The sequence below is a fragment of the Rattus norvegicus genome, chromosome 8 (genome assembly GCF_021556685.1).
Source record: "Rattus norvegicus strain SHRSP/BbbUtx chromosome 8, alternate assembly SHRSP_T2T, whole genome shotgun sequence".
NCBI classification, from domain to species: Eukaryota; Metazoa; Chordata; class Mammalia; order Rodentia; family Muridae; genus Rattus; species Rattus norvegicus.
The window spans coordinates 35,780,627-35,800,578 of record NC_141541.1 but is presented as its reverse complement, the minus strand read 5'-3'; the positions used below and the strand labels follow the sequence as shown (position 1 = coordinate 35,800,578).

The 19,952-nt window shown below is 39.8% G+C and overlaps 1 protein-coding gene across 6 annotated transcripts in view; it reads right to left on the bottom strand.

The window, feature by feature from the left end:
• Zbtb44 (zinc finger and BTB domain containing 44) overlaps window positions 1-19,952 on the bottom strand; it is a 58,114-nt gene that overhangs the window by 15,118 nt on the left and 23,044 nt on the right. For 4 of the 6 annotated variants that reach the window (XM_087562688.1, XM_087562689.1, NM_001436520.1 and 1 more), the window contains 1 exon segment: window positions 18,629-19,702. The exons of the other annotated variants lie outside the window; for them this stretch is intronic. In XM_087562688.1, the coding sequence (XP_087418814.1) occupies window positions 18,629-19,646 (1,018 nt within the window). In that variant the 5' untranslated portion in view covers window positions 19,647-19,702. 6 annotated transcript variants of the gene reach the window in all.

Below are 19,952 nucleotides of genomic sequence, written 5' to 3'. Positions count from 1 at the left end.
CAAGTCCCTGTCTATTGGATTGGAAATTATATACTTCCCTACTGTTTTTACTGGTTAGTTATCTTAGTCATTTCACATACTCTGGGCTGGGATGTAGCTTAGTAGTAAATCAAATGCCTAGCATGCAGAAAGCCCTGGGTTCTGTCCCTTAACAACTCCTTCTCCCAGCTCTTGGGGCAGGATATAATTTACCAAAGTCTAACAAAAACCTTCACAACTTTCCACATAACCCAAGGGTGGCTGACAGCCTGAACCCCCTTTCCTACTGGCTTTAATTCTACAGCAAATTTTCTGGCATTTTGATTGATTAGCCCTGCAGATATTATTGCTCTGTTATGTTGCTTATATTTCTTCATGTGTTTTGCCTGTTCTTAAAATATGACTTAATGTTTAGTTTTGCTCCATGAAAGCCATCCTTACATTTTCTAGTAAGGAGTTAGTTAACTTAAAAAACTTTCCCACCTGAAAACATCTTCACTTTATTTTTTGAGACGGGGTCTCATGGAGCAGGTGGTGACCTACACCCAAGCCCTCAGAAGGTGAAGGCAGGAGCATCACAGCTTCTTATTTTTTGATACCTGAACCCCTGTATCCTAGGCTGCTCTTGAACTTATATTCCTGCCTGTACCTAGGATTACAGAGTAGGCTACTACGCCTGGTTTTCTGCAGCGCTGGTGGTTAGGCCTGTAAGCTAGGCAAGCATTCTACCAATCGAGCTACATTCTACTCCTCACTTCCCCCCCTTGAACTCACTGTATGTGGTAATCTGGATTGGCAGTGACTTTTTTTAGGATAACATCCCACAGACTTCTGATCTTCTCTCCCTTATGTATTTGTATGTTTTCCCACACCCTGCTTTCTCTAATAGAGTCTTTATTTTTCCTGTCTGTACTTCTTTGTGTATAATTTGCTCTCCAGTCACTGCTCAGTCACTAACCGTGCTGAGTAAGTGTATTTGTTAGAAACTTTCAATGGCTTTCTGGTCCCTTACTCCAGGTCTGTCATCTTTTCCTTGTCAGTGCATCTCTGTTGCCTTGTTCCACTTCTTACCCTTGTTTGTGGCCTTGTTTTCTGTCTTTTAAAATCATTTATAAGGGACCAATTAACTGGGACTGAAGTAAATATAGTCTCTTCCGAAGCTTTATGTTTGCTTCTGCTAGGTTCTTGAATGTGACTTGTGATTGCTTGGCTTGTCTACCTGTTGTATGACCAAGATGACTGTGTGCAAACGATCTAGTGGGTGACTGCTTTTCAGGAAGTGTCCCCACCCTTGTCTTGGATATACATGCAAATGTGTGTGTAAGACAGAGGTAGACACCTCACTCTTCCTGGAATGCACTCTATTATATACTGAACTCAACAAGGTCTCTCACTTGAAACTAGAACTCACCAATTCAACTAGTCAGCCAACTTGCTCTGGAGTATGTGGGGGAGAGTGTCCTGTCTTCTTTTTTTTTTTTTTTTATTAACTTGAGTATTTCTTATATAAATTTCGAGTGTTATTCCCTTTCCCGGTTTCCGGGCAAACATCCCCCTCCCCCCTCCCCTTCCTTATGGGTGTTTCCCTCCCAACCCTCCCCCCATTGCCGCCCTCCCCCCCCCATAGTCTAGTTCACTGAGGGTTCAGTCTTAGCAGGACCCAGGGCTTCCCCTTCCACTGGTGCTCTTACTAGGATATTCATTGCTACCTATGGGGTCAGAGTCCAGGGTCAGTCCATGTATAGTCTTTAGGTAGTGGATTAGTCCCTGGAAGCTCTGGTTGCTTGACATTGTTGTACATATGGGGTCTCGAGCCCCTTCAAGCTCTTCCAGTTCTTTCTCTGATTCCTTCGTGTCCTGTCTTCTTAAGCAACAACATATATGCCTCTACGCGTAGCTGGTTATATGTGGGTGCTGGGGGATTTGAATTCTGGCAAATGCTTTACTCACTGAACTTATCTCCCCAATTCCCTCCTTCCTTTTTGTCTGCCCACTGCCAAAGAGAGGACAAGCAGCAGGTTTAGCTCCAGTGATTCAGTCTTTTAAGGTGAATAACCTCTCTAAGATTGAAAAACATGCACTTTCTTGTTTAGAAATCTGGCCTCTAGGGGCTGGAGAGATGGCTCAGCGGTTAAAAGCACTCATTGCTCTTCCAGAGGTCCTGAGTTCAGTTCCCAGCAACCACATGGTGGCTCACAACCATCTGTAATGAGATCTGATGCCCTCTTCTGGTGTGTCTGAGGACAGTGACAGTGTACTCCTAAACGTAAAATAAATAAATCTTAAAGAAAAAAAAATCTGATTTCTATACCCTTCCCTCTATGTTTGGAAAAGTATTCAACACTCGCAAGCCACCCAGAGAGTCTATTATTAGTTGTGCTTTTCTTAATAATTATGAGGCCCTTTCAGTGCAGGCTTGTTTGAGACAGGGATCTCATCTGGCTCCTGCTAGCCTTGAATTCCTTATGTAACAAAGGTTGGCCTTTAACTTATGAGGCTCTAGGCTCCTGCCTCCTCCTCTTAAGTGCTGGAGTACAGAATGTTGCTATTATGCCCAACTGAAAATCTGCTCATTTTTTAACTCTTAACAGCAAGAGTTGATTTGCAATAGAAGACTTCATTTAATCTCTCACTGAGAAAGAGAAAAAAGGAGAAGTAGAAAGGACACAGGAGGAACTTCTAGAGAGCTAGAAAAGCTTCTAGAGAAAGCTTTAAGAACTATTCCTCCCAGAAAAGAACAACAGTCATGCTGTCTAACTTGATGCTTCTCACTGACTACTTCAAGGATCAAAACCTGAGTAATGGTAAAGCCCTAAAGTGGAGCTGCTTCAACTTTCCATTTCTATTTAGCATTCTAAACCTTTTCGGAATAATCCACAGCCCAGGGTATGGTTTCTACAAACAAAAGGAAGGTGTGGTATGTATACAGCATACAGCAAGGGAGGTTCTGTCATGGCAGACACCAGGCTTTCATGGTTCTTGTACAGCAGGTTCTTATGGCCAGTGTTCTTTCATGATCAACAGTAGCTTATTTGGAAGATTGCTGATGAGAGTTATAAATGAGAAGCCATCTGGGTCACTGACAAAACTGTAGAGTAGATACTACAACACGGACAGCAAAGTCAGGGGTCCTATTATGAACAGTAACTGAGAAACAGACCTGTGATGATGCTCAAGCAGGCGCCAGAGGCAGAGTCCAAGGCTTTTGAGTTCTGGACATCAGCACTTCTAAGTGGCTATATTCCTTGCTATCATAGATAGCTGGGATTTCTTGGCAATAGGCCTCTTAGGAACTAAGAAGTATATTACTCTTGGTTGGTGCTAAGGTTCACAGGCATGGCCTTAATGGCAGGCGATCTGTATAAATGAGTTTGAGGCCAGACTGGTCTACAAAGTCAGTTCCAGGATAGCCAGGGCTACACAGAGACCCTTCTCAAAAAACCAAACTCCCCCACCTCCAAAACAACAACAAAACTCAAAACCAACCAAAACAAAAAGAACCCAAAGAAAGAAAGAAAAAGAGAAAGGAAGAAAAGGGAACTACATAGTAACATTTCCAATTGTCTTGGTAAGAACTGGAAAAGCCCCTGATCATAAGACAGTATTAATGTTTATAGGTAGAAACTTGCAAAACAAAGGCAAAACCAGGTAAAGATAAGGGCAAGCCTTGCTTCTCATCATTAGATAGGTTACACTTCTAGGAGGGGTAGCATCTTGGTGAGGTAGAAATAAGAACTACTGGGTCTTGGTTTCTAGGATGTCAATAGCTTATTTAAAAAGCTGGTCAACAGAAAAGAAACACCTCCCGTCACATAATTGTCAAAACACCAAACGCACAAAATAAAGAAAGACTATTAAAAGCAGTAAGGGAAAAAGGTCAAGTAACATATAAAGGCAGACCTATCAGAATCACACCAGACTTTTCGCCAGAAACTGTGAAGGCCAGAAGATCCTGGACAGATGTCATACATACCCTAAGAGAACACAAATGCCAGCCCAGGTTACTGTATCCTGCAAAACTCTCAATTAACATAGATGGAGAAACCAAGATATTCCATGACAAAACCAAATTTACACAATATCTTTCTACAAATCCAGCACTACAAAGGATAATAAAGGGTAAAGCCCAACATAAGGAGGCAAGCTATACCCTAGAAGAAGCAAGAAACTAATCGTCTTGGCAACAAAACAAAGAGAAGAAAAGCACACAAACATAACCTCACATCCAAATATGAATATAACAGGAAGCAATAATCACTATTCCTTAATATCTCTCAACATCAATGGCCTCGACTCCCCAATAAAAAGACATAGATTAACAAATTGGATACGCAATGAGGACCCTGCATTCTGCTGCCTACAGGAAACACACCTCAGAGACAAAGACAGACACTACCTCAGAGTGAAAGGCTGGAAAACAACTTTCCAAGCAAATGGTCAGAAGAAGCAAGCTGGAGTAGCCATTCTAATATCAAATACAATCAATTTTCAACTAAAATTCATCAAAAAAGATAAGGAAGGACACTTCATATTCATCAAAGGAAAAATCCACCAAGATGAACTCTCAATCCTCATCTTCGGTTGGTTTATATACAAGTGTGCAATTTCTAGGCTTGAAAGTAAAATGATGCTATCTGGTGCTGGATAGAGGAGCCTTATTTTTTATTATGGCAGCTTGCTATTTTTGTAACATGGTGATTTGGTTGAACACAATAAAGTACAGTAGTAACTGAAAAAAAAAAAAAGCTGGTCAAGGTCCTGGAGAGATGGCTCAGCAGTCAAGATTGCTTCCTGTTCTTCCAGAGGATCTGAGTTCAGTTCCCAGCATCCATGCTGGATCACAACAGTCTGTAATTACAGCTTTAAATGTGATGTTCTTCAGGCCTCTACAGACAACTGCATACATGATACATACAATACACATAAAGAACAAAAAAGACGGGGCTGAGGATTTAGCTCAGTGGTAGAGCGCTTACCTAGGAAGCGCAAGGCCCTAGGTTCAGTCCCCAGCTCCGAAAAAAAGAACCAAAAAAAAAAAAAAAAAAAAAGAACAAAAAAGACTACTTCAACACAATAAAATGTCACTTATATCTTGGCCATTAAATCCTTAATTCAACGGATAGTAAGCATGCAAAAAATAAAAGTAGTTTACTCTTACCCATGGCTATCAAGTGTATCCAAAGCTAAAAATAAAATACCTCAAAGTTCCATCCATATTGTGGAAGTTTTAGTGTATGTATGAACATATTACTTATATAACTATGAACATAAATAAATTTAATAAACTTTTTCCTGATATGATAGTTTTTCTACCAATCACAAACCTGTGGTATGAACTAGAATCTGAATTAGATGACTTAACAACAAGCTGTACAAATTATTTATTGGCAATGTTTCTTATATTATTAAAATTTAATTTTAATGCAAGTTTTGGGTTGGAAGTATAGCATTCAGTGGTAGAGTCAAATTTACAAAAGGCCCTGGGTTCCATTTTGCTCTTAGAAGCCAGTGATGACAGCTGAGAATTTTGGACAGACTCTTCTTCATTGAGACAGTAAAATTGATTTTGGTCACAATTAGCTTGATTTGGTAAGATCTGGCTTGTAAAATCAACCCACCCTCTTGACATAAAGAATGGTATACAAAATAGCTTCTGTTGCATCAAGAACTCATCAGACACAGCAGCTCCCCCACCCCCAAAAGACGGGTATACAGCTCCTTTACTTATAGCCATAAAGTGGTACACACCTAGTACAACAATGGCATAGCCCTACGGACCTTAAAACTGATCTGTTTATCAAGGACAGGGCAGGCACCTCCTCCTTCTCAGTGCCCTAGGGCTTCAGCCTGGCTTTGTTCTCCCCAAGGTTGAGAGCCCATCCACCTGGCCCCATTTAAACCTTCCTGTTCTAGCTTTGCCTTCTCACCTTGCAGCAGACTCCACTCTTTGTTTCTGCTTTCAAGTCTCTAGATTGTGGAAGCTGGTTTTTCTCTATGGCTGTTTTGGGTTCTTATTTTACCAGTACAGACTATTTCCATTTCTATCAGTCTACTTCTGAGACCTCTTCAACTCTGTTGTAGACTACTATAAATCATTCTGTAACACACACACACACACACACACACACACACACACACTCTCTCTCTCTCTCTCTCTCTCTCTCTCTCTCTCTTTCTCTTATTGTGTGCTGCAGGATATGAGAGGTAATATTAATGATTAAAACTGGAATAAAAGAACTTGTATTCATCTTGACGGTTACCAGTGTAGGTGAGGCTATCTGGTAAATTGCTGCCAGTGAAGCCGCGGTGTGGTGTCTTGTGACACGATCATTATCAAAATCAGACATTGTCTTTAGTACAGTGTGTTAAGGACAAGAGGGCTGAAGAGCTAGTGATAGAAAACTTTTGCATGTGCAAAGCCGTACATTCACTGCCCAGTGTCAAAAAGAGCAAAGGAAAAAGAGGGGAGGGAAAGAAAAACAAGCAGCCTTAACTCAGGACCAGACCAGACCCTCTCCGGAGTAGGCCTACAGCCCTTAGCTAGCCCATAGTATTCTGTTAGACATAACCTCACAAGGCATCAACATCAGAGTTACTCTGTCACTGTTATTCAATGTAAAAACAGAGCAGAAAAGTGTTGAGACAGAACAAGCTGACTACAGTCACAAAAATATCCACATCCTTCTCCTTTCTTAGCCAGTAAGTTATAGACACTATAGACTCATTTTAGTCTGCACTTCTAGAAGGTATTTATTGAGTTCAGTCATAAAATTATGCCTGCTTTCTGGTATCCATGGTACTAAGCAAACTGCTTCCTGGAACACTCGATAAAATCACCTACCTCAGGCTTAACTCCTACAAGTTACCATCTTAACAAACAAACAAACAAACAAACAAACAAACAAACAAACCTAAAAGCATTGTGGTGTATCTTCCTTGTTGCAAAGGAGCAATGATGTGAACGGCTCACTACAGCTGGTCTGTGGTGATAAGACTGACAGAAATAGTAGTCTAAGAGAGTCTCTAGTTGCCATGTATTAGCTCTTTGAAAATACTGAAGATTGAAAATCCTATTTGGGATGCAAACTGCCCTTGCCTGGAAGGTAAATTTATGAGCCAAGCACAAGCATTTCAGTGACTGCCCTTTGCTGTTGGGTTTTGCTTCCTGTAAATAAGGTCTTTTAGGAGTATTTTTGACTATGTAATCAGATACAAATTGTTCTTTGGTGAAATTGTTTTGTAGTCTTTTCAAAGACTTTTAAGTTAATAGATAGCCAGTTACAATTGGGAATTTAACTTAGAATCTTATGATTCTAGTTGACGGATTCATGCTTCAAAAGACCTGCATGCTGCCTAAACTCTATCACAAACATGTAAGGAGCTGCTTTCAATAATATCAACTGCATCTTTGGAAATATTTTACAAAGTAATCTTTTGGTCCTCTGAAAAAGATGACTGAGTAAATTTGCCCTTGAACACCAGGCAAGTATTCCTCAGTCACTTTAATTTTAATGTAGAATTATAGAGTACAGAATTCCTTTGCTAGTTCAGTGAACTGTAGCTTATCTAAAGCCATTTGTATTTGTTCTCAGTGAGCATAGATAATCAAAACTTTAATATAAATAACGAAGCACCCATCCAAGATTCATTTTTCCTTAAAACGTTCTACAAATCAATAGCCTGTGTTTAAAAACAAAAACAAAAACCTTAGGCTGACAAGATGGCTCAGTGGGTATAGGAGCTCACCACCACGGAGAATGACCTGAGTTCTAGTCCCAGAAGCCACTGTAGAAGGAGAGAACTGACCCCCACAAGTTGTCCTCTAACCTGCACGTGCCATAAATAAATGTAAACAACAACAAACCCAAAAAACTACTTTATTTTTACCTGTGTGTTCATGAATGCAGTAACTACAAAGGCCAGAAGAGGGCACTGGGAACTGAATCCATTCTGTGAAGAGTAGGAAGCATTCTTAATCCTGAACTACCTCAGCAGCCTCAACCTTATCGTTCTGGATAATAAGATAACATAACAGTATTTTTTTTTCTTTTAGATTTGTTGTAATTATTGCTTCTATTTACCCCATGTGCCAGGTATTAAGATTTTACAATCTTTTACTAAGTAAATTGGCAAAAATGGGAACCTTCAAATATAGGTAAAATTTCACTTGAATAAAATTCATGGGTAGTCAGATTTTTACTTCTTCAGAATCTCAGAATGCCTATTAATTAGGTATCAAATTTATCAGGCAGTAGAATGACAAGTTATCACTTTGGTATCAAGGCTTGTAGAAATGCTCTTCTGAAATACAGAGAACAAAGTGCCAAGAGTAGAACATTTATTGACTACTACAACATTCAAGGAATTTACTTTTTGGTTCATTATGGATTCATTTTAATGTAGAAATCTGTAGATGTAAGATGTTTAGAGTAATTAGTACACTTGATATGAAGGCAGAAAAAAAATCCACTTGGAGTATACGGTATATTCGGGTCAGATATTCCTATATTCATGCTATAGAATCCACAGTTATACAGGTAAAAACTCTTATATAACAAAAATTTTGTCTATTTATATTCATAAGTTCTCTATATAACCATATTTAGTAAGATTGTTAAGGCAAAATATGAACTAAGTAAATATACTTGGAAGTAGAGAATGAAAATTTCAGTGTAGTTTAAGGTATTTAGTTTAAAATTTAGAATTATTTGAATTTCTAAATTTTCAAATATTACTTAGAAGGTACTAAAATAGTTTTAAGAGTAAAGACTCAAAATAGCTATGATCTGTGTATATTAAATATTTATTAGTTATATTTATTCAAATTACTCAAAAAATGTGAATCAAACTCAAATATATAGAACTGTTTCCCAAAAGTCGGTATCCTACCTTGGCTATTAAGAATAAGACCTTGGGCCTGGTTGCTGCCGACGCAGAGAGCCCATGGGCAGCACCCCGCGAGCAAACTTGAGCCTCGGGACCACAGGTAAGACCAACTTGTCTGCTGCAAGAGAGCTGCCTGGTGAGATCGGGACACACAAAGGCAGAGTTCATCTAGGACCGGGCACGGCCTGTGTTTGCCGGAGGTCCCACGCCTGCGGATCCCAGCTGGCAGCAGCTCTCTGCTCCCAGACCCCTTGGGAAAGAGGCCTCACCGCCTGGTCAGGTGGGCACTCCTGAGGCTGCAGAGCGGAAGACACCACCAACACTGCCCACCCCTGCCCACATTCCTGGCCCAAGAGGAAACTGTATAAGGCCTCTGGGCTCCCGTGGGGGAGGGCCCAGGAGCGGCAGGACCCCTGCCTGAGACACCGCCGGAACCTGAAGGAAACAGACCAGATAAACAGTTCTCTGCACCCAAATCCCGTGGGAGGGAGAGCTGAACCATTAGAGAGGCAGACAAGCCTGGGAAACCAGAAGAGACTGCTCTCTGCGCACACATCTCGGACGCCAGAGGAAAACACCAAAGGCCATCTGGAACCCTGGTGCACTGAAGCCCCCGGAAGGGGCGGCACAGGTCTTCCTGGTTGCTGCCGCTGCAGAGAGCCCGTGGGCAGCACCCCACGAGCGAACTTGAGTCTCGGGACCACAGGTAAGACCAACTTTTCTGCTGCAAGAAAGCTGCCTGGTGAACTCAAGACACAGACCCACAGGAACAGCTGAAGACCTGTAGAGAGGAAAAACTACACGCCCTAAAACAGAACACTCTGTCCCCATAACTGACTGAAAGAGAGGAAAACAGGTCTACAGCCCTCCTGACACACAGGCTTATAGGACAGTCTAGCCACTGTCAGAAATAGCAGAACAAAGTAACACTAGAGATAATCTGATGGCGAGAGGCAAGCGCAGGAACCCAAGCAACAGAAACCAAGACTACATGGCATCATCGGAGCCCAATTCTCCCACCATAATAAACATGGAATATCCAAACACACCAGAAAAGCAAGATCTAGTTTCAAAATCATATTTGATCATGATGCTGGAGGACTTCAAGAAAGACGTGAAGAACTCCCTTAGGGAAACACAGGAAAACATTAATAAACAAGTAGAAGCCTACAGAGAGGAATCGCAAAAATCCCTGAAAGAATTCCAGGAAAACACAATCAAACAGTTGAAGGAATTAAAAATGGAAATAGAAGCAATCAAGAAAGAACACATGGAAACAACCCTGGATATAGAAAACCAAAAGAAGAGACAAGGAGCTATAGATACAAGCTTCACCAACAGAATACAAGAGATGGAAGAGAGAATCTCAGGAGCAGAAGATTCCATAGAAATCATTGACTCAACTGTCAAAGATAATGTAAAGCGGAAAAAGCTACTGGTCCAAAACATACAGGAAATCCAGGACTCAATGAGAAGATCTAACCTAAGGATAATAGGTATAGAAGAGAGTGAAGACTCCCAGCTCAAAGGACCAGTAAATATCCTCAACAAAATCATAGAAGAAAACTTCCCTAACCTAAAGAAAGAGATACCCATAGGCATACAAGAAGCCTACAGAACTCCAAATAGATTGGACCAGAAAAGAAACACATCCCGTCACATAATAGTCAAAACACCAAACGCACAAAAAAAAGAAAGAATATTAAAAGCAGTAAGGGAAAAAGGTCAAGTAACATATAAAGGCAGACCTATCAGAATCACACCAGACTTCTTGCCAGAAACTATGAAGGCCAGAAGTTCCTGGACTGATGTCATACAGACCCTAAGAGAACACAAATGCCAGCCCAGGTTACTGTATCCTGCAAAACTCTCAATTAACATAGATGGAGAAACCAAGATATTCCATGACAAAACCAAATTTACACAATATCTTTCTACAAATCCAGCACTATAAAGGATAATAAATGGTAAAGCCCAACATAAGGAGGCAAGCTATACCCTAGAAGAAGCAAGAAACTAATCGTCTTGGCAACAAAACAAAGAGAATGAAAGCACACAAACATAACCTCACATCCAAATATGAATATAACAGGAAGCAATAATCACTATTCCTTAATATCTCTCAACATCAATGGCCTCAACTCCCCAATAAAAAGACATAGATTAACAAACTGGATACGCAAGGAGGACCCTGCATTCTGCTGCCTACAGGAAACACACCTCAGAGACAAAGACAGACATTACCTCAGAGTGAAAGGCTGGAAAACAACTTTCCAAGCAAATGGTCAGAAGAAGCAAGCTGGAGTAGCCATTCTAATATCAAATAAAATCAATTTTCAACTAAAAGTCATCAAAAAAGATAAGGAAGGACACTTCATATTCATCAAAGGAAAAATCCATCAAGATGAACTCTCAATCCTAAATATCTATGCCCCAAATACAAGGGCACCTACATATGTAAAAGAAACCTTACTAAAGCTCAAAACACACATTGCACCTCACACAATAATAGTGGGAGATTTCAACACCCCACTCTCATCAATGGACAGATCATGGAAACAGAAATTAAACAGAGATGTAGACAGACTAAGAGAAGTCATGAGTCAAATGGACTTAACGGATATTTATAGAACATTCTATCCTAAAGCAAAAGGATATACCTTCTTCTCAGCTCCTCATGGTACTTTCTCCAAAATTGACCATATAATTGGTCAAAAAACGGGCCTCAACAGGTACAGAAAGATAGAAATAATCCCATGCCTGCTATCGGACCACCACGGCCTAAAACTGGTCTTCAATAACAATCAAGGAAGAATGCCCACATATACTTGGAAATTGAACAATGCTCTACTCAACGATAACCTGGTCAAGGAAGAAATAAAGAAAGAAATTAAAGACTTTTTAGAATTTAATGAAAATGAAGGTACAACATACCCAAACTTATGGGACACAATGAAAGCTGTGCTAAGAGGAAAACTCATAGCGCTGAGTGCCTGCAGAAAGAAACAGGAAAGAGCATCTGTCACCAGCTTGACAGCACACCTAAAAGCTCTAGAACAAAAAGAAGCAAATACACCCAGGAGGAGTAGAAGGCAGGAAATAATCAAACTCAGAGCTGAAATCAACCAAGTAGAAACAAAAAGGACCATAGAAAGAATCAACAGAACCAAAAGTTGGTTCTTTGAGAAAATCAACAAGATAGATAAACCCTTAGCCAGACTAACGAGAGGACACAGAGAGTGCGTCCAAATTAACAAAATCAGAAATGAAAAGGGAGACATAACTACAGATTCAGAGGAAAGTCAAAAAATCATCAGATCTTACTATAAAAACCTATATTCAACAAAACTTGAAAATCTGCAGGAAATGGACAATTTCCTAGACAGATACCAGGTACCGAAGTTAAATCAGGAACAGATAAACCAGTTAAACAACCCCATAACTCCTAAGGAAATAGAAGCAGTCATTAAAGGTCTCCCAACCAAAAAGAGCCCAGGTCCAGACGGGTTTAGTGCAGAATTCTATCAAAGCTTCATAGAAGACCTCATACCAATATTATCCAAACTATTCCACAAAATTGAAACAGATGGATCACTACCGAATACCTTCTACGAAGCCACAATTACTCTTATACCTAAACCACACAAAGACACAACAAAGAAAGAGAACTTCAGACCAATTTCCCTTATGAATATCGACGCAAAAATACTCAACAAAATTCTGGCAAACCGAATCCAAGAGCACATCAAAACAATCATCCACCATGACCAAGTAGGCTTCATCCCAGGCATGCAGGGATGGTTTAATATACGGAAAACCATCAATGTGATCCATTATATAAACAAACTGAAAGAACAAAACCACATGATCATTTCATTAGACGCTGAGAAAGCATTTGACAAAATTGAACACCCCTTCATGATAAAAGTCCTGGAAAGAATAGGAATTCAAGGCCCATACCTGAACATAGTAAAAGCCATATACAGCAAACCAGTTGCTAACATTAAACTAAATGGAGAGAAACTTGAAGCAATCCCACTAAAATCAGGGACTAGACAAGGCTGCCCACTCTCTCCCTACTTATTCAATATAGTTCTTGAAGTTCTAGCCAGAGCAATCAGACAACAAAAGGAGGTCAAGGGGATACAGATCGGAAAAGAAGAAGTCAAAATATCACTATTTGCAGATGATATGATAGTATATTTAAGTGATCCCAAAAGTTCCACCAGAGAACTACTAAAGCTGATAGACAACTTCAGCAAAGTGGCTGGGTATAAAATTAACTCAAATAAATCAGTTGCCTTCCTCTATACAAAAGAGAAACAAGCCGAGAAAGAAATTAGGGAAACGACACCCTTCATAATAGACCCAAATAATATAAAGTACCTTGGTGTGACTTTAACAAAGCAAGTAAAAGATCTGTACAATAAGAACTTCAAGACACTGAAGAAGGAAATTGAAGAAGACCTCAGAAGATGGAAAGATCTCCCATGCTCATGGATTGGCAGGATTAATATAGTAAAAATGGCCATTTTACCAAAAGCAATCTACAGATTCAATGCAATCCCCATCAAATACCAATCCAATTCTTCAAAGAGTTAGACAGAACAATTTGCAAATTCATCTGGAATAACAAAAAACCCAGGATAGCTAAAGCTATCCTCAACAATAAAAGGACTTCAGGGGGAATCACTATCCCTGAACTCAAGCAGTATTACAGAGCAATAGTGATAAAAACTGCATGGTATTGGTACAGAGACAGACAGATAGACCAATGGAATAGAATTGAAGACCCAGAAATGAACCCACACACCTATGGGCACTTGATTTTTGACAAAGGAGCCAAAACCATCCAATGGAAAAAAGATAGCATTTTCAGCAAATGGTGCTGGTTCAACTGGAGGTCAACATGTAGAAGAATGCAGATCGATCCATGCTTATCACCCTGTACAAAGCTTAAGTCCAAGTGGATCAAGGACCTCCACATCAAACCAGATACACTCAAACTAATAGAAGAAAAACTAGGGAAGCATCTGGAACACATGGGCACTGGAAAAAATTTCCTAAACAAAACACCAATGGCTTACGCTCTAAGATCAAGAATCGACAAATGGGATCTCATAAAACTGCAAAGCTTCTGTAAGGCAAAGGACACTGTGGTTAGGACAAAATGGCAACCAACAGATTGGGAAAAGATCTTTACCAATCCTACAACAGATAGAGGCCTTATATCCAAAATATACAAAGAACTCAAGAAGTTAGACCGCAGGGAAACAAATAACCCTATTAAAAAATGGGGTTCAGAGCCAAACAAAGAATTCACAGCTGAGGAATGCCAAATGGCTGAGAAACACCTAAAGAAATGTTCAACATCTTTAGTCATAAGGGAAATGCAAATCAAAACAACCCTGAGATTTCACCTCACACCAGTGAGAATGGCCATGATCAAAAACTCAGGGGACAACAGATGCTGGCGAGGATGTGGAGAAAGAGGAACACTCCTCCATTGTTGGTGGGATTGCAGACTGGTAAAACCATTCTGGAAATCAGTCTGGAGGTTCCTCAGAAAATTGGACATTGAACTGCCTGAGGATCCAGCTATACCTCTCTTGGGCATATACTCAAAAGATGCCCCAACATATAAAAAAGACACATGCTCCACTATGTTCATCGCAGCCTTATTTATAATAGCCAGAAGCTGGAAAGAACCCAGATGCCCTTCAACAGAGGAATGGATACAGAAAATGTGGTACATCTACACAATGGAATATTACTCAGCTATCAAAAACAATGACTTTATGAAATTCGTAGGCAAATGGTTGGAACTGGAAAACATCATCCTGAGTGAGCTAACCCAATCACAGAAAGACATACATGGTATGCACTCATTGATAAGTGGCTATTAGCCTAAATGCTTGAATTACCCTAGATGCACAGAACACATGAAACTCAAGACGGATGATCAAAATGTGAATGCTTCACTCCTTCTTTAAAAGGGGAACAAGAATACCCTTGGCAGGGAAGAGAGAGGCAAAGATTAAAACAGAGACTGAAGGAACACCCATTCAGAGCCTGCCCCACATGTGGCCCATACATATACAGCCACCCAATTAGACAAGATGGATGAAGCAAAGAAGTGCAGACCGACAGGAGCCGGATGTAGATCGCTCCTGAGAGACACAGCCAGAATACAGCAAATACAGAGGCGAATACCAGCAGCAAACCACTGAACTGAGAATAGGACCCCCGTTGAAGGAATCAGAGAAAGAACTGGAAGTGCTGGAAGGGGCTCGAGACCCCTTATGAACAACAATGCCAAGCAACCAGAGCTTCCAGGGACTAAGCCACTACCTAAAGACTATACATGGACTGACCCTGGACTCTGACCTCATAGGTAGCAATGAATATCCTAGTAAGAGCACCAGTGGAAGGAGAAGCCCTGGGTCCTGCTAAGACTGAACCCCCAGTGAACTAGACTGGTGGGGGGGAGGGCGGCAATGGGGGGAGGGTCGGGAGGGGAACACCCATAAGGAAGGGGAGGGGGAGGGGGATGTTTGCCCGGATACCGGGAAAGGGAATAACACTCGAAATGTATATAAGAAATACTCAAGTTAATAAAAAAAAAAAAAAAAAAAAAAAGAATAAGACCTTGGGCTGGAGAGATGGCTCAGTGGTTAAGAGCACCCGACTACTCTTCCAGAGGTCCTGAGTTCAATTCCCAGCAACCACATGGTGGCTCACAACCATCTGTCATAAGATCCGATGCCCTCTTCTGGTGTATCTGAAGACAGCTACAGTGTACTTATATATAATAAATGAATAAATTAAAAAAAAAAGAATAAGACCTTATTTGCAAATGGGGCCTTTGTGGGTAGACTCAAGTTAAAATGTCGTTATAGAAGACTAGGTGAAGGGGCTGGAGAGATGGCTCAGTGGTTAAGAGCACTGTCTGCTCTTCCAGAGGTCCTGAGTTCAATTCCCAGCAACCACATGGTGGCTCACAACCATCTGTAAAGAGATCCGATGCCCTCTTCTGGTGTATCTGAAGACAGCTACAGTGTACTCATAATAAATAAATAAATAAATAAATAAATAAATAAATAAATAAATAAATAAATAAATCTTAAAAAAAAAAGGTCATGTTAAGATAGAACAGTAAAGCTGCAATGTATAGGAATGTAAATGTTAGTTGCCAAGTATCAGAACTTGATGAAGAAAGGAAGGATTCTGATTCTTCCTGCAAACCTTTAAAGGGAGCAAAGATCTTTTGGCACCGTATTTTGGAGTTTTTGCCTCTGGGCTGTGAGGAAAATAAATTTGTATTGTTTCAAACTGCCAGGTTTATGGTACTTTGTTGTAGCAGCCCTGGAAACTCAACGGTGAGTTAAAACACAAGAAATTAACAAAGCTATTATGGTTTTTTTTTTTCTTAACCTTTAGCGAGATCTTTACTATTGATTTTTTTTTAAAGTAACTTCCCAATCCCGAATATAGGAATCACATAGTTTCTTAAAGTCCCAAATTCGTAAACATCACCAATCCCACCTTTGATTTGTGGCCTGACATTGCTTGGTCAGATTCAAGCAAAATTTACATATAACTGGTCCTGCTGATTACATTTAAAATGAGGCACCTACCTTCTCTCACCAATATTCATAGTGCAGTTACTGTATGTAGATGAAAAAAATTCTATATACATTTTATAATTATCAAATTTTATGCCCTTAAGAAAAAAAAAGCACAAATTATCAACCATAAAATGTATCTGAATTCAGACAATATGCGATGAAATGAAATCCTGTTACTCAGAAACAATGAATACAATGGAAGCAGTTATTTCATCCTGAGTACTTAAATACTTTTTCCTCACTGCACATACTCAGTATTATTATGCTGTATTGATTCATTATTTATAAAATATAATTAAAAAAGTTTTAGTCTCTTGCACTAACAGTTTTTGAGCCAAATCTCTTGCATACCAATATCAAATGCAAACTAATTCTCCTCAAGTATCTGCATACTTTAACTCTTTAAGACAGGCTTTTTAAGATTAGCCTATCTAAGGTGGGCAATACTCTTGCATGTTCACTAGCCACTATGTTTTATTATTGTTGTTATTTTTGAGAGTCTTACTATGTAGAATAAGAGCTGGCCTTAATTAAACTCACAGAGATCTACCTACCTGCATTTGTCTCCCTGGTAATGGGGTGAGGGCACATGGTACTAAACCTAATACTACTCTGCTCTAACTCTGTTCAAAGCAGTCATATACTCAACAAATAATCATTTTCTCAGATTCTCTGTGGCTAAGGAAGACCATGTGGTATAGACTAACAGTTTTTAAAGAGCCTCTGGGAAACCTTAATAGTGCATTCTTGATTACAAGTACTATCCTTTTCTAGAACCTAAATCTCAGGATGAAGTGAACATTTTTAGAACTACAAAGCAAATAAGCCTACAGATGAACTGATAAAGATGGGAAATTATATACAAGGGCCTAAAACACTGATTACATTGTAGATCCACATTACCAGTTCTAGACTTCCTATTTTAGATATCATGTAATTAAAAATAAGATCCTGTTTGAAAGGATCTGTTACCTGCAGTTGAACTAGTGTTCAAGGCTCTCTACAATTTGTTCTTAGCAGCTCCTTTGGACTTCCCACTCATTCCCCACTGATCCATGTATCCCTGCTTTTCTGTACATCACTTTGCACTAGATTCACGATTATTATAACAATGCCTTTAACTTGTCTAACATAGGGTCTTTACTAGTTTTTTTGTAGTAATTTATTGACATATCTGCTTCTCTATTTGGGCTAGTATCCTCTTTGTTGTAAGAACAACAGAATGCCTTCTCCTTACACACAGTATTATAAGAACAGTGTCTTCTCTTTATATAGAATCATGTTTGGCACACTGTTTAAATTTTCAATAAATATTTTGGTTTTTTTTTTAACATTTAAAGCCTGCAAGATCTCTCTCTCTCTCTCTCTCGCTCGCTCGCTCGTTCTCTCAATCAGAGGCTCCAGGGTTCAAACTTAGGGTCTCAGATATATCAGCAAAAGCCCTTACCCATTTAAAAAAGAACAAAACAGTAAGTGGATCCCCTACCCCATACACGGTCTAATATAGTTTAGACTTTGACTATGTAACTGAGAATGGAAGTGTGCTTACTATTCTGGCTAGTGCTAGGACTACAGCCCACATCATTAAAGAAATGCCTAGCTTCTTTAAATAGATTTTCAAAGCCTGTCTTCTTCTGTATTCATAACTGGGTGTGGTGGTATATTCTTGTTATCCCAGCAACCAGGAGTATGAGGCAAAAGAATCACCAGTTGAAGGCCAACCTGGACTACAATGCAAGACCCTCTCTTTAAACAAACAAAAGGTAATCCACAATTTTTATTTCTACTTTTGTCCCTTATATACTATTGAACTTTGTTCTTTCTCACATGTAACTTGTTAAACATATACATAAAATTTATAGTGCTAATACTATTCTTTTAAAAACCCAATCATCAGCAAGATATGGCGGCTCCTGCCTTTGAGCACAGTACTCTGCAAGCAGAGGCAGGTTGGACTTCGGTGAGTTCCGGGCCTGCCCCGATTATTCACTGAAACCTGCCTCCAAAACAAACACACTCAATTATGTTTTAACTTGATTTTAAATATGATTTCTATAGAACTGAGCCCATAAAATAAAAACTTAAATATTTGAATTGACCATAAAAAGATAGGAAAAATATAGGAAGCATTATACCTATAGAGGAAGACTGTGGACTAATCAGAAGGTCCTCTTGAACTGGTTCACTTCCAGGCACCGTCTGCTGATCACTCAGTGAGCTCTGAGATGCACTAACGGGCTGGGACACTTCCTCATGAACCTCCTCATCACTTAATCTTTCTACTTTGACCCGGACGTCTTCTTCTGTACCTAGAGGCAAGGTAGTTTTTGTGCTCTCACAAGTCACATAGTCAGCCATCCTTCTACCTGCCTCGGACGGGCCAGGCAACTCTAAAGTCCGGGTATTTTCTGCCTGCTTTGCTTTCTCAGGCTGAATCCTCCTATCAATTCCAAAAGGGAAAGTCCATGGAAACGCTAAAGAAGAATCAACTGGCTGATTTCTATTTTCTGCATAGGAAGCTGAAGAATTCAGTACCTGGGGGGAATTTGTTTGTGTGCTACATTTTACAGGGCTCTCAGGAGACATAACAATGTAGCTTTTGCGTTTTCTCCGGGACTCTCGGCAGACAGGAATGGTCCTTTCCACAGCACTGCACTCGGAAGACACTGGAGAAATGCTTCCATCTCGAGAAGTAAAATTGCAGTTGGAACTATTTTCTTGTCCAGCATCTAGACCCTTTTCTGGTTGGCTATTAGGTGTATTCCACAAAATACTTGATTTCATGAACTCTGAGCACGTACTAGCAACACTAAACATTTGCATATAGCTGGCTGCTGCTAGAACATCAATAATATTTTCCGTGTTAATGGACAGAGTGGCTGTGTAAGCGTATTCCAGCAGAGGTATAAAGCCAGTCACTGTAACATGATGCAGATCCAACACATTTTTGTTCTCATCCTCTGTTTGGCCCACAAGTTTGGTTCGAAAGAAATCACTGCAAGCTGCTAGTACCACCTTGTGAGCCCGGAAGATTCTGTCCTGGACACGAATAGTGATATCACAAAAATGTCCGTCATTTCGTAGCATATTTAGTTTTCCCAGCATTTCCTGGCTGTGGGAAGAGGAGCTGTGAGTAAATGTTTTCACACCCATCTTTTTTCCCCCTCTTCTATTGATGCTCTTCAAGGATGCAATGAATCAGAATTACCCTAAAAAATACAAAAAAAACCAAAATATCAAATGACAGCTTATCAGTTGAAATCAACTATTTATACTATTTTCATATAGGCACTGTGCCAAATAAAAAGCCTAAAATAAGATACTGAGAGAAAAAATTCAGGTATGGAATGTATTAAAAATACATTTTGTTTTCTGTTGTGATGTCAAATCCCTATAATCCTAGTACTATGAAGGTTGTAGCAGCAGGTTGCCACAAGTTCTAGGACCTCTTGTAAGTAA